General features: G+C 52.7%; 1 protein-coding gene across 2 annotated transcripts; it reads right to left on the reverse strand.

Annotated features, from left to right (window-relative positions):
- Positions 1-234: 234 nt before the first annotated feature.
- Positions 235-25453, reverse strand: MCM7 (minichromosome maintenance complex component 7). Of its 2 annotated transcripts, none has more exons than XM_078669438.1 (16): positions 24823-25453; positions 22774-22853; positions 22128-22292; positions 21446-21570; positions 21181-21361; positions 20308-20445; positions 19637-19786; positions 17021-17135; positions 16613-16744; positions 16311-16394; positions 15188-15399; positions 14919-15100; positions 14752-14835; positions 2821-2989; positions 1344-1453; positions 235-763 (listed from the first exon to the last, which is right to left on the reverse strand). In XM_078669438.1, the coding sequence occupies exons 1-16, from the start codon at positions 24851-24853 to the stop codon at positions 556-558; spliced, it is 2166 nt and encodes a 721-aa protein (XP_078525564.1). In that variant the 5' UTR covers positions 24854-25453; the 3' UTR covers positions 235-555. The 2 variants fall into 2 exon arrangements, with proteins under 2 accessions (XP_078525564.1, XP_078525565.1); XM_078669439.1 differs by lacking the exon at positions 24823-25453 and adding an exon at positions 23119-23635.
- Positions 25454-25479: the final 26 nt, after the last annotated feature.

Here is a 25479-nt window from a genome sequence, read left to right on the forward strand (position 1 = left end):
CTGTAAACTACAAATGTATTTTTAAATCGCAGCCCTGATGAAGTCATCTACTGGTGGTTAACCAGGGTTCTAATCAACTGGCAGATGTTCAAACCAAACACACCCATTTTCACCTCCACCAAATAACCTATAAACAGATGACACGGCCTAGAGCAACAAGACAAAATACACGGCGCATCAACTCATACCTACCTCGAAGCAACAGATCTTCCATGGTAAGCAAACAGAAGCTTATGCATAGAAAAAGTAAATTTTATTGACTGAGAAAGCATGAAGCCATCTACATTTAAAAGCAAACAGAAGCAAAAGTGATTAGAAGAGAACAGGGTCATCAATGCTCCCAAAATGGAGCACCAGATCTTCCAAATGTAAAACTAGTTTTCTTCCAGCCTGTACACTCGACTTCAGTCCCTTGGGAGGCTGCAACAGTGGGCAGTTCAGCAGTGTTGTCCAGTCTAGCATTGAATACTAGTGCCAGCAGTTCCCTTGCTTCTACCACAGCATTGCACACCGAGTGCCCAGTAAAGTCTGCAGAGTCCACACTGTGGGTGTAGCTTAAACAAAGGTTAACTTGGAGCGGCCCTGGTTCACCAGCCAGACATTGAGCTCCTCGTACTCTTCCAGGGCCGCCTCAAACTGTGCTGGTGTGAAGCCCTTTGAGACACAGCGCTGCTCTGCCTCTGAAAGCTTGACGCTTCGCATGCCCTTCTCAGGGACCATCTCACGGATCGCGGCGAAGATGACATCAGCAGGGCGTTGAGTTCTGAAAGAAACAAGATCAAGACAAGTCAGATGGAAGGGCCTATGCCCCAGACCTCAAGTACATTGACCCTAGATTCCTAAGAAACTGGCAAAAGGGAGCAGATCTAATGCTCACTTCACCCTAAAACTCCCCCCAGCCCCTTTTGCTCTGGGTGTTCGGCTTTTTTAGCGACCACTTCGTGCAAGACTTTTGCATTAAACTCATGCCTGACCGGATCCTTGGAGATGCAAGTAACAGCACCACCACCAAGAGGAGCCAGATTTGTTCTCCAGCACACATGCAGTCTTACAAACTGCCCACTATAACCCAAAGAGGACCTGAATGATGTTTGGTCCCTGGCAACAAGAGCAGCACACCAAAGGTAATGAGTAGTTTACCTGTAACTCCAGTTCTGTAGTAGGGGTATCGGTTATAGTCCTAATCGATTTACTGGGAGATCAAATTTGCTAATGCTCACCAAGAACGTGGAGCAGAGTACTACACTGCAAGCTGCCAGACACTTGCAGATACAAATCATGTCCCACATGGCATCAAGCTATTAAGGAACCCACCCACTCCCAGTGAATGGGCAGTTCCTTACCTGGCTGCCTGCCCCTTGTCTCCCACCAAAGAATCCTTGGACATCTCCATCAGCCTCATGGCCTCATTGACATCTTCCTTTTCAACTGTATCCACCAACCGCAGCCGGGCCTAGAAGAGATGTGCTGTTACCTCCGAGCATACAAGCTTCTCGGTACCACAAAGATGAAACACGGGTTCAACTATGCCCAGATCAGTCCATCTACTCGCATTACAATGAATTAGGCACAGTACTTTGCATTTGTTGGCCATGACCTGGTCTAGAAGCCATTAAATCAAGCATCAATGAGTAATAAAAAGGCTCCATGTTCTCCACCCCAGGTGGCTGCAGCAAGCTCTGAAGCAAGACTCCGCAGCGCTATGCCAGCACTGTCAGACCGAGACAAGTGCAATGCCCAATGTTAAGGTCAGCAATTGCTCATGTCTCCGCCTCTCAACACTGGCCAGTCCTGGACCACCTACAGACGAGCAGGTTCAAGACTTCCTCCCAAAGGCACAAAAACATGCTAGTTCATATACATGTCGATGAAGCAGCAGTTTCCCCCTTACACCCGCAACCCAACAGCGTGGGGGGGAAGCAAACTACATAATTCGACCCAAAAATGAAACTGACATTACATGAAGACAATTGACACTAACAGGCCTCTGCACTCTTACGAGCGCCCAGCAGCAGCTTCTTCATGACCTGCCTGCAATGCATTGCATGAAGATAATGCCTAGTACAGTTATACGAGCATGCATGGGATTGCGGTTCTTGAAGTCTTAATGCATAAAACCTAAAGATTTATATGAAAAGCTTCCTGCCACCAAGGGCAGACCTCACCTACCAGGTCAGATGGGAAGTCTGAAGCATTCGAGTTTGCATCGGCACAGTAATTCACAATAAAATCCCAAGCGGAGCAGCAGCTGTTTCTGCTTCAGTCACGATCTGTTTTGCATGGGTTTGCACAGCAGAAAAATGACCAGACTGACTGCTAACCCTGCAAAACGGACCGGAACCAGCAAGAGTAGAACGTGCGACATTTAGCCCACCAGAAGCCAGCCCCATAAAACACTACATGCAAGCTAGAAACATACTCCCACTGCTATTCATGCACAGCCCTCCCTGAGGATCGGTCGAGTGTGTCAGCGAGGGCTCGGAAGTGCTGCATGTGCAGTAGAGAGGTGTACACTACCTGCACGAACAGCACTTTGGAGTCCCAGAGACAAGTGAAGCCAAGCCACAATCCGCCCATGGTCTTCCAATGTAACTGGTCATAAAGATTGCGTAGAGTAGTTGCTGCTGCAAAGGACCCCCCCAGGGCTGCAAGTACCCACAATGCAGTAGGACATACAGAAACTACTTGCACTGTAAGCACTTTAATCCTGGAGGGTCAGTCTGAATTGGAAGGAGCTGATGACAATCCATTGTGGAGAGAAATGAGCACCACCACCTCTGCTACAACACAGGCCCCACCCCACAGGTTAAGATTACAAACCAGAGCCGTGGAGAGCCGGAGCACAGACAGCAGGGTTCTAGCAGAGGTGAACGTCGTGTCCTTGTTGGTGCGGGCTTCCTTCCTCATCTCCACGTAGGCTGCGGTCAGATAATCAGCGAGGGACTCCGGGATGGCAGGGTGCTTAGTCTTGCACATGGTGATGTAGCGCCTAAAGAGAAGTTAAAGGAGATCAGCGAAAGGAACAAAACTGGTCACTTATTTTATGGTGTGGCGAAGAAGGATTTATCACCCAAGACACCCACCAACATGCTTACAGTCAAAATGTTTAAGCTTCTAGTGGAAAAAAAAGTTAGGAGCATCAGAGGAAACTCACTTGAGCCATTCATCTCCCTAAGATAGTATAAAAGCCTTCTGAGGTCATGCAAGGACAGGCACTACCCCCCAGCACTGTGGCAGTCACTAGCTGCCCTGGCTTCATTGACACGCTACATCATCCAGAGAGGACCCGAGCAGGCACTACCCCCCAGCACTGTGGCAGTCACTAGCTGCCCTGGCTTCATTGACACGCTACATCATCCAGTGAGGACCCGAGCAGGCACTACCCCCCCAGCACTGTGGCAGTCACTAGCTGCCTGGCTTCATTGACACGCTACATCATCCAGGGAGGACCCGAGCAGGTACTACCCCCCCAGCACTGTGGCAGTCACTAGCTGCCCTGGCTTCATTGACACGCTACATCATCCAGGGAGGACCCGAGCAGGCACTACCCCCCCAGCACTGTGGCAGTCACTAGCTGCCTGGCTTCATTGACACGCTACATCATCCAGAGAGGACCCGAGCAGGCACTACTCCCCAGCACTGTGGCAGTCACTAGCTGCCTGGCTTCATTGACACGCTACATCATCCAGGGAGGACCCGAGCAGGCACTACCCCCCCAGCACTGTGGCAGTCACTAGCTGCCCTGGCTTCATTGACACGCTACATCATCCAGGGAGGACCCGAGCAGGCACTACCCCCCAGCACTGTGGCAGTCATAAGCTGTCTGGCTTGACGGACATGCTACATCATCCAGAGAGGACCCGAGCAGGCACTACCCCCCAGCACTGTGGCAGTCATAAGCTGTCTGGCTTGACGGACATGCTACATCATCCAGAGAGGACCCGAGCAGGCACTACCCCCCAGCACTGTGGCAGTCATAAGCTGTCTGGCTTGACGGACATGCTACATCATCCAGAGAGGACCCGAGCAGGCACTACCCCCCAGCACTGTGGCAGTCACTAGCTGCCCTGGCTTCATTGACACGCTACATCATCCAGGGAGGACCCGAGCAGGCACTACTCCCCAGCACTGTGCAAGTCACTAGCTGCCCTGGCTTCATTGACACGCTACATCATCCAGTGAGGACCCGAGCAGGCACTACCCCCCAGCACTGTGCAAGTCACTAGCTGCCCTGGCTTCATTGACACGCTACATCATCCAGAGAGGACCCGAGCAGGCACTACCCCCCCAGCACTGTGGCAGTCACTAGCTGCCCTGGCTTCATTGACACGCTACATCATCCAGGGAGGACCCGAGCAGGCACTACTCCCCAGCACTGTGCAAGTCACTAGCTGCCCTGGCTTCATTGACACGCTACATCATCCAGTGAGGACCCGAGCAGGCACTACCCCCCAGCACTGTGCAAGTCACTAGCTGCCCTGGCTTCATTGACACGCTACATCATCCAGAGAGGACCCGAGCAGGCACTACCCCCCCAGCACTGTGGCAGTCACTAGCTGCCCTGGCTTCATTGACACGCTACATCATCCAGGGAGGACCCGAGCAGGCACTACTCCCCAGCACTGTGCAAGTCACTAGCTGCCCTGGCTTCATTGACACGCTACATCATCCAGGGAGGACCCGAGCAGGCACTACTCCCCAGCACTGTGGCAGTCATAAGCTGTCTGGCTTGACGGACATGCTACATCATCCAGAGAGGACCCGAGCAGGCACTACCCCCCAGCACTGTGGCAGTCACTAGCTGCCCTGGCTTCATTGACACGCTACATCATCCAGGGAGGACCCGAGCAGGCACTACCCCCCAGCACTGTGCAAGTCACTAGCTGCCCTGGCTTCATTGACACGCTACATCATCCAGAGAGGACCCGAGCAGGCACTACCCCCCAGCACTGTGGCAGTCACTAGCTGCCTGGCTTCATTGACACGCTACATCATCCAGGGAGGACCCGAGCAGGCACTACCCCCCAGCACTGTGCAAGTCACTAGCTGCCCTGGCTTCATTGACACGCTACATCATCCAGAGAGGACCCGAGCAGGCACTACCCCCCAGCACTGTGGCAGTCACTAGCTGCCTGGCTTCATTGACACGCTACATCATCCAGGGAGGACCCGAGCAGGCACTACCCCCCCAGCACTGTGGCAGTCACTAGCTGCCTGGCTTCATTGACACGCTACATCATCCAGAGAGGACCCGAGCAGGCACTACTCCCCAGCACTGTGGCAGTCACTAGCTGCCATGGCTTCATTGACACGCTACATCATCCAGGGAGGACCCGAGCAGGCACTACCCCCCAGCACTGTGGCAGTCACTAGCTGCCATGGCTTCATTGACACGCTTCATCATCCAGGGAGGACCCGAGCAGGCACTACCCCCCCAGCACTGTGGCAGTCACTAGCTGCCCTGGCTTCATTGACACGCTACATCATCCAGGGAGGACCCGAGCAGGCACTACCCCCCCAGCACTGTGGCAGTCACTAGCTGCCCTGGCTTCATTGACACGCTACATCATCCAGAGAGGACCCGAGCAGGCACTACCCCCCAGCACTGTGGCAGTCACTAGCTGCCCTGGCTTCATTGACACGCTACATCATCCAGTGAGGACCCGAGCAGGCACTACCCCCCCAGCACTGTGGCAGTCACTAGCTGCCTGGCTTCATTGACACGCTACATCATCCAGGGAGGACCCGAGCAGGTACTACCCCCCCAGCACTGTGGCAGTCACTAGCTGCCCTGGCTTCATTGACACGCTACATCATCCAGGGAGGACCCGAGCAGGCACTACCCCCCAGCACTGTGGCAGTCACTAGCTGCCTGGCTTCATTGACACGCTACATCATCCAGAGAGGACCCGAGCAGGCACTACCCCCCAGCACTGTGGCAGTCACTAGCTGCCTGGCTTCATTGACACGCTACATCATCCAGAGAGGACCCGAGCAGGCACTACCCCCCAGCACTGTGGCAGTCACTAGCTGCCCTGGCTTCATTGACACGCTACATCATCCAGAGAGGACCCGAGCAGGCACTACCCCCCAGCACTGTGGCAGTCATAAGCTGTCTGGCTTCATTGACACGCTACATCATCCAGGGAGGACCCGAGCAGGCACTACCCCCCAGCACTGTGGCAGTCATAAGCTGTCTGGCTTCATTGACACGCTACATCATCCAGAGAGGACCCGAGCAGGCACTACCCCCCAGCACTGTGGCAGTCACTAGCTGCCCTGGCTTCATTGACACGCTACATCATCCAGGGAGGACCCGAGCAGGTACTACCCCCCCAGCACTGTGGCAGTCACTAGCTGCCCTGGCTTCATTGACACGCTACATCATCCAGGGAGGACCCGAGCAGGCACTACCCCCCCAGCACTGTGGCAGTCACTAGCTGCCTGGCTTCATTGACACGCTACATCATCCAGGGAGGACCCGAGCAGGCACTACCCCCCCAGCACTGTGGCAGTCACTAGCTGCCTGGCTTCATTGACACGCTACATCATCCAGGGAGGACCCGAGCAGGCACTACCCCCCCAGCACTGTGGCAGTCACTAGCTGCCCTGGCTTCATTGACACGCTACATCATCCAGGGAGGACCCGAGCAGGCACTACCCCCCAGCACTGTGGCAGTCATAAGCTGTCTGGCTTCATTGACACGCTACATCATCCAGAGAGGACCCGAGCAGGCACTACCCCCCAGCACTGTGGCAGTCACTAGCTGCCCTGGCTTCATTGACACGCTACATCATCCAGGGAGGACCCGAGCAGGTACTACCCCCCCAGCACTGTGGCAGTCACTAGCTGCCCTGGCTTCATTGACACGCTACATCATCCAGGGAGGACCCGAGCAGGCACTACCCCCCCAGCACTGTGGCAGTCACTAGCTGCCTGGCTTCATTGACACGCTACATCATCCAGGGAGGACCCGAGCAGGCACTACCCCCCCAGCACTGTGGCAGTCACTAGCTGCCTGGCTTCATTGACACGCTACATCATCCAGGGAGGACCCGAGCAGGCACTACCCCCCCAGCACTGTGGCAGTCACTAGCTGCCCTGGCTTCATTGACACGCTACATCATCCAGGGAGGACCCGAGCAGGCACTACCCCCCAGCACTGTGGCAGTCATAAGCTGTCTGGCTTCATTGACACGCTACATCATCCAGGGAGGACCCGAGCAGGCACTACCCCCCCAGCACTGTGCAAGTCACTAGCTGCCCTGGCTTCATTGACACGCTACATCATCCAGAGAGGACCCGAGCAGGCACTACCCCCCAGCACTGTGCAAGTCACTAGCTGCCCTGGCTTCATTGACACGCTACATCATCCAGTGAGGACCCGAGCAGGCACTACCCCCCAGCACTGTGGCAGTCACTAGCTGCCTGGCTTCATTGACACGCTACATCATCCAGGGAGGACCCGAGCAGGCACTACCCCCCCCAGCACTGTGGCAGTCACTAGCTGCCCTGGCTTCATTGACACGCTACATCATCCAGTGAGGACCCGAGCAGGCACTACCCCCCAGCACTGTGGCAGTCACTAGCTGCCTGGCTTCATTGACACGCTACATCATCCAGGGAGGACCCGAGCAGGCACTACCCCCCCAGCACTGTGGCAGTCACTAGCTGCCCTGGCTTCATTGACACGCTACATCATCCAGGGAGGACCCGAGCAGGCACTACCCCCCAGCACTGTGGCAGTCACTAGCTGCCCTGGCTTCATTGACACGCTACATCATCCAGGGAGGACCCGAGCAGGCACTACCCCCCAGCACTGTGGCAGTCATAAGCTGTCTGGCTTCATTGACACGCTTCATCATCCAGGGAGGACCCGAGCAGGCACTACCCCCCCAGCACTGTGGCAGTCACTAGCTGCCCTGGCTTCATTGACACGCTACATCATCCAGGGAGGACCCGAGCAGGCACTACCCCCCCAGCACTGTGGCAGTCACTAGCTGCCCTGGCTTCATTGACACGCTACATCATCCAGAGAGGACCCGAGCAGGCACTACCCCCCAGCACTGTGGCAGTCACTAGCTGCCCTGGCTTCATTGACACGCTACATCATCCAGTGAGGACCCGAGCAGGCACTACCCCCCCAGCACTGTGGCAGTCACTAGCTGCCTGGCTTCATTGACACGCTACATCATCCAGGGAGGACCCGAGCAGGTACTACCCCCCCAGCACTGTGGCAGTCACTAGCTGCCCTGGCTTCATTGACACGCTACATCATCCAGGGAGGACCCGAGCAGGCACTACCCCCCAGCACTGTGGCAGTCACTAGCTGCCTGGCTTCATTGACACGCTACATCATCCAGAGAGGACCCGAGCAGGCACTACCCCCCAGCACTGTGGCAGTCACTAGCTGCCTGGCTTCATTGACACGCTACATCATCCAGAGAGGACCCGAGCAGGCACTACCCCCCAGCACTGTGGCAGTCACTAGCTGCCCTGGCTTCATTGACACGCTACATCATCCAGAGAGGACCCGAGCAGGCACTACCCCCCAGCACTGTGGCAGTCATAAGCTGTCTGGCTTCATTGACACGCTACATCATCCAGGGAGGACCCGAGCAGGCACTACCCCCCAGCACTGTGGCAGTCATAAGCTGTCTGGCTTCATTGACACGCTACATCATCCAGAGAGGACCCGAGCAGGCACTACCCCCCAGCACTGTGGCAGTCACTAGCTGCCCTGGCTTCATTGACACGCTACATCATCCAGGGAGGACCCGAGCAGGTACTACCCCCCCAGCACTGTGGCAGTCACTAGCTGCCCTGGCTTCATTGACACGCTACATCATCCAGGGAGGACCCGAGCAGGCACTACCCCCCCAGCACTGTGGCAGTCACTAGCTGCCTGGCTTCATTGACACGCTACATCATCCAGGGAGGACCCGAGCAGGCACTACCCCCCCAGCACTGTGGCAGTCACTAGCTGCCCTGGCTTCATTGACACGCTACATCATCCAGGGAGGACCCGAGCAGGCACTACCCCCCAGCACTGTGGCAGTCACTAGCTGCCCTGGCTTCATTGACACGCTACATCATCCAGGGAGGACCCGAGCAGGCACTACCCCCCAGCACTGTGGCAGTCATAAGCTGTCTGGCTTCATTGACACGCTTCATCATCCAGGGAGGACCCGAGCAGGCACTACCCCCCCAGCACTGTGGCAGTCACTAGCTGCCCTGGCTTCATTGACACGCTACATCATCCAGGGAGGACCCGAGCAGGCACTACCCCCCCAGCACTGTGGCAGTCACTAGCTGCCCTGGCTTCATTGACACGCTACATCATCCAGAGAGGACCCGAGCAGGCACTACCCCCCAGCACTGTGGCAGTCACTAGCTGCCCTGGCTTCATTGACACGCTACATCATCCAGTGAGGACCCGAGCAGGCACTACCCCCCCAGCACTGTGGCAGTCACTAGCTGCCTGGCTTCATTGACACGCTACATCATCCAGGGAGGACCCGAGCAGGTACTACCCCCCCAGCACTGTGGCAGTCACTAGCTGCCCTGGCTTCATTGACACGCTACATCATCCAGGGAGGACCCGAGCAGGCACTACCCCCCAGCACTGTGGCAGTCACTAGCTGCCTGGCTTCATTGACACGCTACATCATCCAGAGAGGACCCGAGCAGGCACTACCCCCCAGCACTGTGGCAGTCACTAGCTGCCTGGCTTCATTGACACGCTACATCATCCAGAGAGGACCCGAGCAGGCACTACCCCCCAGCACTGTGGCAGTCACTAGCTGCCCTGGCTTCATTGACACGCTACATCATCCAGAGAGGACCCGAGCAGGCACTACCCCCCAGCACTGTGGCAGTCATAAGCTGTCTGGCTTCATTGACACGCTACATCATCCAGGGAGGACCCGAGCAGGCACTACCCCCCAGCACTGTGGCAGTCATAAGCTGTCTGGCTTCATTGACACGCTACATCATCCAGAGAGGACCCGAGCAGGCACTACCCCCCAGCACTGTGGCAGTCACTAGCTGCCCTGGCTTCATTGACACGCTACATCATCCAGGGAGGACCCGAGCAGGTACTACCCCCCCAGCACTGTGGCAGTCACTAGCTGCCCTGGCTTCATTGACACGCTACATCATCCAGGGAGGACCCGAGCAGGCACTACCCCCCCAGCACTGTGGCAGTCACTAGCTGCCTGGCTTCATTGACACGCTACATCATCCAGGGAGGACCCGAGCAGGCACTACCCCCCCAGCACTGTGGCAGTCACTAGCTGCCTGGCTTCATTGACACGCTACATCATCCAGGGAGGACCCGAGCAGGCACTACCCCCCCAGCACTGTGGCAGTCACTAGCTGCCCTGGCTTCATTGACACGCTACATCATCCAGGGAGGACCCGAGCAGGCACTACCCCCCAGCACTGTGGCAGTCATAAGCTGTCTGGCTTCATTGACACGCTACATCATCCAGAGAGGACCCGAGCAGGCACTACCCCCCAGCACTGTGGCAGTCACTAGCTGCCCTGGCTTCATTGACACGCTACATCATCCAGGGAGGACCCGAGCAGGTACTACCCCCCCAGCACTGTGGCAGTCACTAGCTGCCCTGGCTTCATTGACACGCTACATCATCCAGGGAGGACCCGAGCAGGCACTACCCCCCCAGCACTGTGGCAGTCACTAGCTGCCTGGCTTCATTGACACGCTACATCATCCAGGGAGGACCCGAGCAGGCACTACCCCCCCAGCACTGTGGCAGTCACTAGCTGCCTGGCTTCATTGACACGCTACATCATCCAGGGAGGACCCGAGCAGGCACTACCCCCCCAGCACTGTGGCAGTCACTAGCTGCCCTGGCTTCATTGACACGCTACATCATCCAGGGAGGACCCGAGCAGGCACTACCCCCCAGCACTGTGGCAGTCATAAGCTGTCTGGCTTCATTGACACGCTACATCATCCAGGGAGGACCCGAGCAGGCACTACCCCCCCAGCACTGTGCAAGTCACTAGCTGCCCTGGCTTCATTGACACGCTACATCATCCAGAGAGGACCCGAGCAGGCACTACCCCCCAGCACTGTGCAAGTCACTAGCTGCCCTGGCTTCATTGACACGCTACATCATCCAGTGAGGACCCGAGCAGGCACTACCCCCCAGCACTGTGGCAGTCACTAGCTGCCTGGCTTCATTGACACGCTACATCATCCAGGGAGGACCCGAGCAGGCACTACCCCCCCAGCACTGTGGCAGTCACTAGCTGCCCTGGCTTCATTGACACGCTACATCATCCAGTGAGGACCCGAGCAGGCACTACCCCCCAGCACTGTGGCAGTCACTAGCTGCCTGGCTTCATTGACACGCTACATCATCCAGGGAGGACCCGAGCAGGCACTACCCCCCCAGCACTGTGGCAGTCACTAGCTGCCCTGGCTTCATTGACACGCTACATCATCCAGGGAGGACCCGAGCAGGCACTACCCCCCAGCACTGTGGCAGTCACTAGCTGCCCTGGCTTCATTGACACGCTACATCATCCAGGGAGGACCCGAGCAGGCACTACCCCCCAGCACTGTGGCAGTCATAAGCTGTCTGGCTTCATTGACACGCTACATCATCCAGAGAGGACCCGAGCAGGCACTACCCCCCCAGCACTGTGGCAGTCACTAGCTGCCTGGCTTCATTGACACGCTACATCATCCAGTGAGGACCCGAGCAGGCACTACCCCCCAGCACTGTGGCAGTCATAAGCTGTCTGGCTTCATTGACACGCTACATCATCCAGGGAGGACCCGAGCAGGCACTACCCCCCCAGCACTGTGGCAGTCACTAGCTGCCCTGGCTTCATTGACACGCTACATCATCCAGGGAGGACCCGAGCAGGCACTACCCCCCCAGCACTGTGGCAGTCACTAGCTGCCCTGGCTTCATTGACACGCTACATCATCCAGGGAGGACCCGAGCAGGCACTACCCCCCAGCACTGTGGCAGTCACTAGCTGCCTGGCTTCATTGACACGCTACATCATCCAGGGAGGACCCGAGCAGGCACTACCCCCCAGCACTGTGGCAGTCATAAGCTGTCTGGCTTCATTGACACGCTACATCATCCAGGGAGGACCCGAGCAGGCACTACCCCCCCAGCACTGTGGCAGTCACTAGCTGCCCTGGCTTCATTGACACGCTACATCATCCAGGGAGGACCCGAGCAGGCACTACCCCCCCAGCACTGTGGCAGTCACTAGCTGCCCTGGCTTCATTGACACGCTACATCATCCAGGGAGGACCCGAGCAGGCACTACCCCCCAGCACTGTGGCAGTCACTAGCTGCCCTGGCTTCATTGACACGCTACATCATCCAGGGAGGACCCGAGCAGGCACTACCCCCCAGCACTGTGGCAGTCACTAGCTGCCCTGGCTTCATTGACACGCTACATCATCCAGGGAGGACCCGAGCAGGCACTACCCCCCCAGCACTGTGGCAGTCACTAGCTGCCTGGCTTCATTGACACGCTACATCATCCAGGGAGGACCCGAGCAGGCACTACCCCCCCAGCACTGTGGCAGTCATAAGCTGTCTGGCTTCATTGACACGCTACATCATCCAGGGAGGACCCGAGCAGGCACTACCCCCCCAGCACTGTGGCAGTCATAAGCTGTCTGGCTTCATTGACACGCTACATCATCCAGAGAGGACCCGAGCAGGCACTACCCCCCAGCACTGTGGCAGTCACTAGCTGCCCTGGCTTCATTGACACGCTACATCATCCAGGGAGGACCCGAGCAGGTACTACCCCCCCAGCACTGTGGCAGTCACTAGCTGCCCTGGCTTCATTGACACGCTACATCATCCAGGGAGGACCCGAGCAGGCACTACCCCCCCAGCACTGTGGCAGTCACTAGCTGCCATGGCTTCATTGACACGCTACATCATCCAGGGAGGACCCGAGCAGGCACTACCCCCCCAGCACTGTGGCAGTCACTAGCTGCCCTGGCTTCATTGACACGCTACATCATCCAGAGAGGACCCGAGCAGGCACTACCCCCCAGCACTGTGGCAGTCACTAGCTGCCCTGGCTTCATTGACACGCTACATCATCCAGGGAGGACCCGAGCAGGCACTACCCCCCAGCACTGTGGCAGTCACTAGCTGCCCTGGCTTCATTGACACGCTACATCATCCAGGGAGGACCCGAGCAGGCACTACCCCCCCAGCACTGTGGCAGTCACTAGCTGCCCTGGCTTCATTGACACGCTACATCATCCAGAGAGGACCCGAGCAGGCACTACCCCCCAGCACTGTGGCAGTCACTAGCTGCCCTGGCTTCATTGACACGCTACATCATCCAGGGAGGACCCGAGCAGGCACTACCCCCCCAGCACTGTGGCAGTCACTAGCTGCCCTGGCTTCATTGACACGCTACATCATCCAGAGAGGACCCGAGCAGGCACTACCCCCCAGCACTGTGGCAGTCACTAGCTGCCTGGCTTCATTGACACGCTACATCATCCAGTGAGGACCCGAGCAGGCACTACCCCCCCAGCACTGTGGCAGTCATAAGCTGTCTGGCTTCATTGACACGCTACATCATCCAGTGAGGACCCGAGCAGGCACTACCCCCCAGCACTGTGGCAGTCACTAGCTGCCCTGGCTTCATTGACACGCTACATCATCCAGTGAGGACCCGAGCAGGCACTACCCCCCCAGCACTGTGGCAGTCACTAGCTGCCTGGCTTCATTGACACGCTACATCATCCAGGGAGGACCCGAGCAGGCACTACCCCCCCAGCACTGTGGCAGTCACTAGCTGCCTGGCTTCATTGACACGCTACATCATCCAGAGAGGACCCGAGCAGGCACTACCCCCCCAGCACTGTGGCAGTCACTAGCTGCCCTGGCTTCATTGACACGCTACATCATCCAGAGAGGACCCGAGCAGGCACTACCCCCCAGCACTGTGGCAGTCACTAGCTGTCTGGCTTCATTGACACGCTACATCATCCAGGGAGGACCCGAGCAGGCACTACCCCCCCAGCACTGTGGCAGTCACTAGCTGCCTGGCTTCATTGACACGCTACATCATCCAGTGAGGACCCGAGCAGGCACTACCCCCCCAGCACTGTGGCAGTCACTAGCTGCCTGGCTTCATTGACACGCTACATCATCCAGGGAGGACCCGAGCAGGCACTACCCCCCCAGCACTGTGGCAGTCACTAGCTGCCTGGCTTCATTGACACGCTACATCATCCAGAGAGGACCCGAGCAGGCACTACCCCCCCAGCACTGTGGCAGTCACTAGCTGCCCTGGCTTCATTGACACGCTACATCATCCAGGGAGGACCCGAGCAGGCACTACCCCCCCAGCACTGTGGCAGTCACTAGCTGCCTGTCTTCATTGACACGCTACATCATCCAGTGAGGACCCGAGCAGGCACTACCCCCCAGCACTGTGGCAGTCACTAGCTGCCTGGCTTCATTGACACGCTACATCATCCAGGGAGGACCCGAGCAGGCACTACCCCCCAGCACTGTGGCAGTCACTAGCTGCCTGGCTTCATTGACACGCTACATCATCCAGAGAGGACCCGAGCAGGCACTACCCCCCAGCACTGTGGCAGTCACTAGCTGTCTGGCTTCACGGACCAGAAAGCAGTAACAATAAGCCAAGTTGCAACATTACTGCAAGAGGTTTTGCTTTGAACACAAAATCACGATGCGGCAACTCCTCACCTCATGAGCTTCATGTCCAGAGGCACGAACTGGGAAGGCGGCTGCTTGCTGTGCTGGTGCACGTATGTGATGTGCTGGGCGAGCCTGGAAGAAAGAGTAGCTTCCGGTCAGACCACCATCCCCAAAACAAGAGAATCAGTCAAGCACCGAAGCCATCGACTACTAACCGGAGGTCGTTGTCTCGGTCGGGCTTGTCTTGGATCAGCCAGAGGAGGTCGAAGCGGGAGAGCAGGGCAGCCGGCAGCTGGATGTTCTGCTCCACAGTCTTCTTGGGGTTGTAGCGGCCGTAGGCAGGGTTGGCAGCTGCCAGGATGGAGCAGCGGGCATTCAGCGATGTCATGATGCCAGCCTGTGGAATGAATTAAGGAAGGTTCATAAACGATCACACCGATGACGCACTGAGCGCAGCCTGCCCGGCCAGAGCCCCACGCAGTACCTTGGCAATGGATATGGTCTGCTGCTCCATCACCTCGTGGATGGCCGTTCGGTCAGCGTCCATCATCTTATCGAACTCATCTATGCAGCAGATGCCCTGGTCAGCAAGCACCAGGGCGCCCCCCTCCAGGGTCATCTCCCCAGTCACCGGGTCCTTCATCACCGCCGCAGTCAAGCCCACGCCGGAAGAGCCTCGCCCGGTGGTGTACTGGCCTATGGATGGGGAGGGGGGAATGCATTTAGGCTCGACAACGTGCACACTACAGGGTCTCTAAACCTTTCTGCAAGAAAAGCTGCGTCTATTTAACGAAACTCAGACACTATTGGTTGCAATAGTGAGCACAGGCAAGATTCCACATGAATCATCCAAGGCAGGGTTGCAGCAATGCCCCAAACACCCCGCTATCAATCTGGAATGACCATACACTGAAATCAGAGCTCCAATACCCCTGGCACCAAGATTAACATTTAGAGACCTCCCACGGTTCTGGCTTCAAATATAAGCTCCAACTACATCAAGGGGGTGGGGGAATATTTTCTTAATTTTTTAACTTAGTTCTAAAAACACACATTAAAGTCCAATGCTTTTCAATTTTGCAGTGCATATGAAACAGAGCCTATAGTTTGGATGTGAAATGCACATACAACTTCTAGATGGCTCACGAGTTATTAGTTGGGAAACCCTGTTACATGTTTTGGCGCCAGTTTGCTTTGCCTCATCCAGGAGCTGAATGGACGGACTATATTCAGCCTCTCCTTCCACATTTGCCGATGAACACTGAAAAGATGAATGTTGCCGTCTACTAGAGCTAGCGAAACAATGATAGACGACAGGGCCTCAAACACAGTATTTAAATCTTCCCCGCAAGCATCATTCCGGAACCCACACAATTACATCAGTCCCTCTCCCCTAACAAATGCGTTAGCCATTCGCAAATGTGGTTCTGCAGATGTAAATACCACCACAATAGATAGCACAGCACAGCACAATACACTGCGAAAAAAACTCATGTGCAAGTAATTTTGGGAAGCCCAATTAACATAAACAAAAGCCAGACCCTCAGTTAGTTATAGATCACCCAACGGAGGATAAAGAAACATGGTTAAAACGACCAGTCACTTACAGCGAGGGGCCAGGCGGTCTATGTAGGACAGGAGCTGAGACTTGGCCACACCGGGATCTCCCATAAGGCAGATGTTAATGTTTCCTGAATGAAGAATGAACATTAGCACAAGTACTGATGGAGAACACAACACATTTTACAGGACGCAATTAAAGGACTGAATAGCGTGGCTTAAAAAGTATCAAAACCAGCTAGCAAAGCAGTTGTGCACGAATTTAACAGATCGAAGGTAAGACAAGCTAAGAGACTGGTAGCAGTAGCAAATGAGAAAGGTGAAGAAAAACAAGACGCAGTCCACGCACCTCGGATCTTCATTCCCCTGGGGGAGTGATCCACACCCCCCACGAGCAGCAATAGCAGCGCCTTCTTCACATCCTCGTGCCCGTAGATCTCAGGGGCAATGGAGGCTGCTAGTTTCTCATAGAAATCCTCCTCTGAAAATCAGGACGAAAACGTTTATTGGACTTCATCCATCACCTAATGTATCCAATTCGACTTCTGTGCAGCTCAATTAAACTTTGTGGACTATTCTTGAACCTGGCACAAACTGCTATGCACCATGGCACAAGCTATTGGACAACCAAGACAGGCTCCGAAATCCATTCCTAGAACCATTACATCCTCTCCTACCTTAATCAATTACAATCCCAACTCCACACCCAGCATTCATGCACCTTTCTTTGCCCTCACCAATATGGGCAAGTTCCCACCTGTGATGAGTTTAAGTTCATCCTCCGTCAGCTCCCCGGTCCCCATCTCGTCGTCTTCAGTCTTATTCATCTTTATTAGCCGATGCGTCTCGAGGTAGGTCTCAGACAGCAGCCCCTGGAGAAGAAAATCTAGTTTAGCCCCTTTCCAAAACAACTTCAATTAGGATAAGTTAAACTACATGCACTACTTCTGACCCAGCTGTAGATCTAGACAGCCAGATCTCCCAGTACCAACAAGGACTACCAGTGACATGCTGCTGAATCTGCACTGCAAATCACATTTTGACTAAGCAGAATCGGTGGGTTTGGGAAGGGGGAAGCAACGTGTGCAAGTTTAGCCAATCCAATATTGCATTCGCCAGAGACTGATGGCAACGTTGTCCGGAGGCAAGGCAAAGCTTTGGCATTTTGTGTTTTTGGGGACTTCTCTAGTACATGGATTACAACATCTCAATCTTCCTACGTAATGCCCAGTTCTTGTGCCAACCTCAATGGAGGTAGAGACTGTTCCACCCTGCGTAATATAGGGGGATGTGTTGGAGTCAATAGCTCCACCGAAAGGCTTATAAGGCTAGGAACATAGTCTTTAGTTCCAGGATGTTGTGTTGCACTGCATATTGCACCTTCCACACTCTTCACTTTGAGTGTAGGTCACTGTAGGAGTTAGTAAATGTTCTTCCTTGTGTTATGAACAAACATGTTCTCCATTTTCTGTGCGACAACCACTAGATCTTCACAACCCCCTCTTGCTTGGGACCACTGTTTTTGCAACCATTCCGTAAATGGTCTAATTTGTAGTATTGTTTGCCATCAATGGAATGCATGAAGCAATCATTCCTAATAGCCCCCCCCCTCCCCCACATATCCCGAGTCAGAGCTGGCCCCTTCCTGTACACCTGTATTGTTTTTCAATATTACAACTGCTCTTCACTTGGGAATACTTACCCCTGAATAGAGGTTCTCTTATTTTTCATCTTTATGGAAAACCCTTGAGTGTCTTCTTCACATGAATATATCCTTCACCTCTTTTGATACAAGTTAGCCTTTCCCAACCAATCGAGGTAGGGATAAACCAGTCAGGCCTTCACATGTGTGCTGCTAAACGATTTGCACCGATTTTATTACAATAGTATTTAACCCTTAACCCCTTGCCTGGAGGGGGCTGGTCTAAAGATATGCAATATCCGTATTGGATCATGTTCAGAACACATTTGTCTGAAGTTATCTTCCTTCACTCTTTTAGGAAGTTTCTAATCCTGCTTCCTACTCGTGATTAATATAGGAGTGCTCAATGTAAGCTTGCACCTTGTTCTCCAAATTTGCTACTAGACTCAAGGCTGTTTGGAGTACCTCTTGTGGCTGATGAGCTGTCACTTGCTTGCAGGAGGTGTCCTATTCCACATGTACCGCTGCAAAAAGGCAGTCTTCCCTGCTGGCACCGCCATGTTGTGGTTGTTGGCGACTGATTCTCTTCCCTTTCCCCGATGTGAGGTTCCTGGGTGGAAAGTCCTTCTCCCAGAGGATCCTCTTGAAGGTATGGATCCTCTGCACATTACCTCTGAATTGCAATGCCCCCCATTGATTTTGCCAGATCACTAGCCTTCAACTAAGCCAGTGTCATCTACTGAACTTCCGAACAGCTGTTCAGTAAATGGTGCATTTAAGATATTGGTTGTACTTCAGGTTTGAAGCCAGAGATCCGCAGGCAGGGTCTTCTGTGAAGAGAATCATTTGTCCGCTTAATGTTTCAGCATCATCTACAGCCAATTTTAATTAAGCGTTGGCAATGTTTTAGCCTACAAGATTGGCTGCTCTTGATACTATTCTGCGAGGTGTTTCATTAAACCACTCTTAATTTTGGTAAATGACAGTTGAGCCAAACATTTGAATTTGCTTTGCACCTTTGATTTGCTGTACATCCCCACCTTTTGGTTCATCCTCTTACTCGGCTTGGAGCGTGGTACATTTACTCTTTGTCTAGCACTGGATCTCATAATCAAATCTTCTGGGATTGTACCCTTAATGTAACGTGGGTCCTTAGAAGAAGATTGATACTTCTATGCTAGAGACAGCTGTACAGGCTGCATGCTCAAAGCGGATTACCTAGACCCAATTGCTAGCATAGTCCTTTAGTATAAAAGAAAAAAGGGGGGGCAATCCATTAGACTCTAGCCTTTTCCAACTCAGATGCTTATTTGGTGTCAAGATTTTCAGGTTCTCTTTCGAACCAAGTGCCGTCGGCAAATCGTGCCTGCAGCGGTTTTGACCGCTCTTGTTTAAACGTTGATGAGCCTTGTCCTGGACATCTTGAAATTTTATGGGCTTTTACCCTCTGCGGTGTCTTTGCTGGAAAATCAGTGGCCATAGAATGCCAGGGGGCTCTTCAAACTTTTAAGAGTCTAATTAGAGACTCCCAAGGTCACACAGTTAGGTGGGGGGACCAAATGGAAGTTTGTCGACGTCCACTGACAAAAGGACAATTTTTGACCTAACCACTCGATGGCAGAATGCATAGCGTGCCAACTCAGAAATATTTATGCTGGAAAAAAAGGATAGGCAAAAGACAAAAGCAGCCACCCAACCAAGCCTCCCCACTATCATGGTTGCTGGTCTCACCTGAACCACCTGACGGAAGCCAGTCTTTAGCATGGGCAGAAAGACGCCAGTTAAGCTGACGTGATCGCCTGGCTGTGAAAGACGCGTGTTCTCCCCACGCACAAAGACAGTCATGCTTCTTGGAATGTTGCCCACAGGGACTTGATCACTCTAAGAAAAAAAATGAAAAATACTAAAGTAAGGGAGCAAGAATACGGAGACGGGGTTTAACAAATATACAGATGTTTCCAGAAGCTAACAAATGACTTTATATTCAAGACAGGGACTCTACCAAGAACATCCAATAATCACTCAGTCACGCATATTAAAACTAATTGACAATGTTACGGTGTTAGCGGCAATGCAGAACCGATTCCCTCCCAAAGGTCAACTGGAACCATGCTTTACACGTGTAAACCATGCGTTGGATAGTTAACCCAGAGCTAACTTGGAAATCAGGACATGGGTAGTTTATGAACATGCGACTAATGGCCACACATTTTAATCCCTACATGGTCGACGACATGTAGAGCTCTTGCCATATATTTTCCAATCACCATCCTCTGAAAATTGCCAGACGTTAGTTCCATGATGCGCACAAGTAATTTTGCCCTGCACTCATTCTGCCAAAGGCCCCACCAAGCAGCCTACTGGATCCACCATAAACAGACTCTCCTCTCCCCAGCACTCACATGCTCCTGTATTTTCAGCTCCTGGAACTTGACAAACTTGGAACCACGCGTCTGCAGGTAGAGGCGTCCGCCAGAGCGGTTGGTCTGGCAGTCCCGACTAGGACACATAATGAGTGGCATGAAAGTTGGCGACTGGATCTACAATCAGGACAGAAAAAAAATGACAGGCTGATCACCTTAGACAAAAAAATATTTTATAAACAAACCAAGATTTACCTATTTCAGACAACACTAGCTTACGATCTCATTACACTTTGGTTACATTATGGAATTAGAAGTCGGTGCCCAATGTGTTTCCAAGTAAATCAAAAGCAGCTCAAGTTGGGTTGAAAACACCTATCTTGCAGTGCAGACTGAAAGAATGCACACTAAACTTCCCTCACTCAAAATTCATATGAAAAAAGCAAGAAAAAAAAAAAGCACCAGTTTGGTTGAAAGGAGGAACATGTACAATCACCGGCGGTCACACAAACTAACAATTTCAGACCTAGACTGCTAAACGATTAAGGATTCTCTTTCAAAATTCATATAATCACTTAATTATTGCAGAACTTAGATTCTACAACAACCTATATCGTGCTTTCAATTGCCCCTGCATTCGGAGAGCTCCAACTGCTTTGCAGAGCTTGAAGTCCCTGGTGCGGTCACGAAGCACTCAGATGTGCACTGGTTTGTAGTAACAAGGTACAAAGGGGTATTTGTAGTTAAACCCATTGTGGAGTGCTGGCAGAAGTTTTTTTTAACAAAGCGGGAGCAATGTACGCCGTATGTTGCGGTCAATAAGCATGGTAGAAAAGATGGCATTCCATGATTTATTTAGTCTTGGGCCTAATACAAGAATATAGGTTGATTTTTTTAACACTAGGCACGTACCGGCTGGTATGTCTCAGCGCCACATTGGTCACAAGTATAAGTAGCCACCACCATCATTGGTTTGACCTCTGTGACCCTTGTGACGATTCCACGTACAGTCACCAGCTTTCCAATAGACTCAGCCTTCACATCACGCACCACTAGAGATTTTGCGCTGCTCGGGCTCTTGAAGTACAGCTCGCTGGAAGAGAGATATGGCATGCATGAAAATCAGTGCTTGCATTGCACAGCTCAACTAATATCACTTACAACCAAAGCCACTTACAATCTGCGCATTAGCTCCGGCGGGTACTGATTGTGTGGGTCTCGAGTCTCGCTGGGGTCATGAGTCCGCTGTTCTATCATCAGGCGATGTTCGATGTAAACATCAAGAGTGTCTTTATTCACCACCTGAAATAAAAAAAAATGTGTTTAGAACAGCCACAAAGGCGAACTGGTATGTACTTGCTTGTGGGCTACTACGCATGTTTGTTCAGCTTTCAACTAGAAACAAATGCAGACTCTGCTCACAGCTCCAATAAAACTGAAAGGGTTAACGAATACCATACATAGCAGAAGGTTTTTTTTTTAATCGTACGCAATTCTGATTGTATTTGGAAGCGAAAAATTGTCATTCTTGGATCGACTTGAGCAGTCAAAGTTAAACAGTATAGAAGACTGAGCACTAGTCTTCCATATTTCCGTATAGACGAGAGCCAGGGAGTTCGAATTTGTATTTTTCTATTAAACATCAATATCACAATATATTGCATTTGATATATACTGTAGTAATTCTTGTATTTTGAGGTTCAAATCGTGGATGTTCTTTAAGTCGGATCCATTTAAGTGGAACTGTTAAGACCGCCATGCCAATGGGTCCATCACCCCGTCCACATCATTGCTCTGCACTGCCACCCGAGTCCGTCCAAAACACGCTGAACCAAACAACGCACCACCGCCGCACTCACCTCCTTTTCCTTGTACTCTGGTAATAGCTCCTGCACAGCATCAGCAAACAGGTTGGTGTAGCGGCGGGTGTTCTCGCAGATTGAATCTACCAACTCCGGGTCCTCCTCCGCCACATCATCGAGGTCAATATACAAGGCCACTTGCTCGCGGTGAGCCAGCTTAACCTGTATATGAACAACGAAGAAGCATTCACCTAACTAGTTATATTTGCATGAAAAAACTGCTTCATAATTCATGTATTAAACTGGGTACATAAAAAAGCGGCAACATCGGCAAGGAACTGACATGTAAAGCAAGCTATATTAACCACCCACTTTGTAATTTCACACAACAATGTCGGTTACCCCATTTGCAGCTGTAAATGGTCTTTTCATCCCAACAAGTGCGCATGGTAAGCATGCCTCGCGTAATCCCCACCCCTTTTCGGCTAGCCGAACACTTTCAGTACCAAAAAACTCATACTAGAATATCAGCACTGCAGCACCCCTACCCCCACTACAGTAACACTTAATCGTGCTCAGGAGCATCCACTATCCTCGCCGATACTGTGCAATTGAATACAATAAAGTGACATGCAATTTTATTGTAGTATAAAGTGCCCACATGCCGTCAAGTGACCCTACTACAGCCTAGCACCGAACTTACCAGCTGACTGCCATATTTGAAATTCTTCTTCCCAAATTCATCATCGGTATAAAACTCTTGAAGGAATCTCTTGCACTTTTCTGAAAAGGAGAAGTAAGATAATTAGTCGTTCTGTTTCTCAGAGCCCAGTTGTTAATATTCTCAAACAGGCGAACACGCAATATGGCTAGATCTACAATCAGCACACATTCACAAAACATCGAGAACCGCACTCGAGGAAGACAGGAGTCACGGCCTGACAATCAGCGCAAACAACCTATTGTAGTATATTGCCTTTTAGGTTGGAAGGGGGTGCTCGTTTCCAGCAAACACATGACCTGATGTAGGATATGCCCCCCTACCTACCAGTTGAACGAATAGTTCCAGTAAGTCTGTGGGCGCTTCCCCGACGTTATCCGTTCACCGTAACGCGTCCGCTTGATTTTCCGCGCACTCCAATCTCTTCCCCGTCCCCCATGTTTCCGCTTCGCCGCCTGTAGACACTGGTAAGCGCGTTCTGTCCAAGGGCCTTCCCTGCGTAGTTCGGGGTCGTCCGCAGCCGAAGAAGCTTCGAGGCAGAAGAGTAGGCTCTCCTGCCCCCACTCCTTGGCCATTCTGCAGCAACGGTCATCGGCGCTCTTGGTATAGGGTCGCCAGCCCCAAAGGCCCAGCCACGCTTCCCAAGACTCACCGCCTGATCTTCCTCTTTGTAAACAAAGCAGCACATGGCGGCACGGCATCCGCAGAAGACAGATCCCTCCGCGAGAAACCCGAGTGTACTTGGCCCGCCTGGGGCACTCTCCATCGTCAGAGACCCCATACCACAAACTCCGGAACAACCGGCGATACCCGAGGCAACTGTCGCGCTCCTCTACCAGTCCACGACGTAAGGAAACACGCGGGACGAGCGCGGAAGAATACACTGACCGCGCGCTGTGCTAGACGTAACCCAGCAGCCCTTGCGCCGACGCGTTACGTCAATTCGTTACGGAGCAGTGACGCAAGCGCGCCGCAGGAAGAGTGTTTGAGCCTGTCAGCGTATAGCGCTTTAGCTGGAAATGCCAGCAGAGGGCTCTCGGGCAGGAAATAAAAGGAAATGGCCCTCGCGAAGGAAGTTACGTTTCCCGGTCCCATCGGTGGTGTTGATAGTACAGGCTATGTTTGTGAAGCGCCGATCTCCAGCTTCATGGTACTTTGCTTCCCCGAGTGCCGCCCAGAAATACTCCCAGTACTCAGAAACACCCTCTTACTAGGCATTACGTAACATAACCGTGGTAAGCTATTACCGAACGAAAAAAAAAAAACCAGTGTAGTTAACAGGTTCAGGACTGGAAAACACTGCGATACCGCTTTGCTGATGGCGGCAAATATATCTAGTGTTATTTAAGTACCAGCATAGGAACGGGGGGGGGGGGGGTAGAGTTGGTGTTAAGTAGGACTAATTTGTGCATCGAACCACTAAAGCACGGTTATATTATATAATACTGCAGGATATTGTTCAGAAAAGAATAAAACTAACGGATTGTGGTGCAAATGGACACATCACACCCAATCAGCTGCTCTGAACATCGGGTCAGGCAAATACTCAACGACATAAAGTTCTAGGACAACACAAGGATCTCCTAATCGCGGGACGTACATAAGTGCGGGCGAACTGCTCATGAAGTTGGGACCGGGGTTAAGAAAAATACTACAAATATATTACACCGTGGTCGTCTTCCATGTGTCGGTCTTTACCGGTACAATTCAGAGCAGAGGAAGAAAGACGGCAGCTGAAAAGGAGCACGCTAGGAACGGGTTAGTTCGGCGATGCAGAAGCCACTGCACCAAGACAGCTCTGCTTCAATGGCATTACAAAAACATCGTTAAAGTCGTCCCGTGAACAATCTCCTAAACAACATATTGCTCGTATTATCGATAAACGTATCTAGACACTCAGGCTGCATTGCATTGAATAAGATACAGAGGCGGTGATAAATCACAAGAGAAGACAACACACTTTAAAAACTAGATAACCAATTCGACGTCCTACAACTATCCCGAGATTTTGCATACCATTACCGCGCTTACCTTTCTCGGCCAAATAGTCTCGAGGTGCCATGGTTCTAGTTCTCCGGTTTGAAGGTGTTCTTGGGAGAAATCCGCTCTTACTTCGCTTCCGTGCCGCTCTTTCTCTTCTATCAACCAAAACTGGCGCGAAACGTCGCCCCACGTGCCCCCCAGACGCAGCCAATTGGAGAAGACGTAGGGGAAGCTCATTTGCGGCCAGGCGTCTATCCAGCCCGCGAAAAAGCGACCACCAATCAATGACTGACTTCTTCTACAACCCGCCCACCAGCTTACATCATGTGACAAGTGTGGAATAAACCATGTGTAAACTTAGGGACTGGAGCACTCTGCTTTTAACACCGTCTTTACGCGAGCATGGTTAATTATTGCATTTCCCGCACATTCACAAAAGGAATCTGGAGGACTCAAGTTACAAAAAATGCTCCCACCGAACGACAACAGTCTCGTCCTTCCTTGTTCATTTCTGCCCCGATCTATGTAATGGATCTCGCTTCTCGTCGAGAAGCTGGGGAGTATTTGATGTGACATAGCGTTATAACTTTACAACTAACCGAAAATAGTCAGCGTACATCCGTTCCGGAAAAATCCGATGCCGCGCAGTTATGTATTGTCGGGTGCCAAACATCACTGCTTTGTTGTGCATAGGGTCAACAACAT

Source organism: Lissotriton helveticus, chromosome 12 (genome assembly GCF_964261635.1).
Source record: "Lissotriton helveticus chromosome 12, aLisHel1.1, whole genome shotgun sequence".
In the NCBI taxonomy this organism is placed as follows: Eukaryota; Metazoa; Chordata; class Amphibia; order Caudata; family Salamandridae; genus Lissotriton; species Lissotriton helveticus.

Bases quoted from the DNA above. Each gene is read 5' to 3' on its own strand.
- MCM7 (XM_078669438.1), bottom strand. From the start codon at position 24,853: ATGGCACCTCGAGACTATTTGGCCGAGAAAG. The intron at 16,745-17,020 runs GTGGGAACTTGC...CCTGATTTTCAG, and splicing joins TGAACTTAAACTCATCACAG to AGGAGGATTTCTATGAGAAA. The intron at 1,454-2,820 runs GTTTGTAATCTT...CATCTCTTCTAG, and splicing joins TCCGGCTCTCCACGGCTCTG to GCCCGGCTGCGGTTGGTGGA.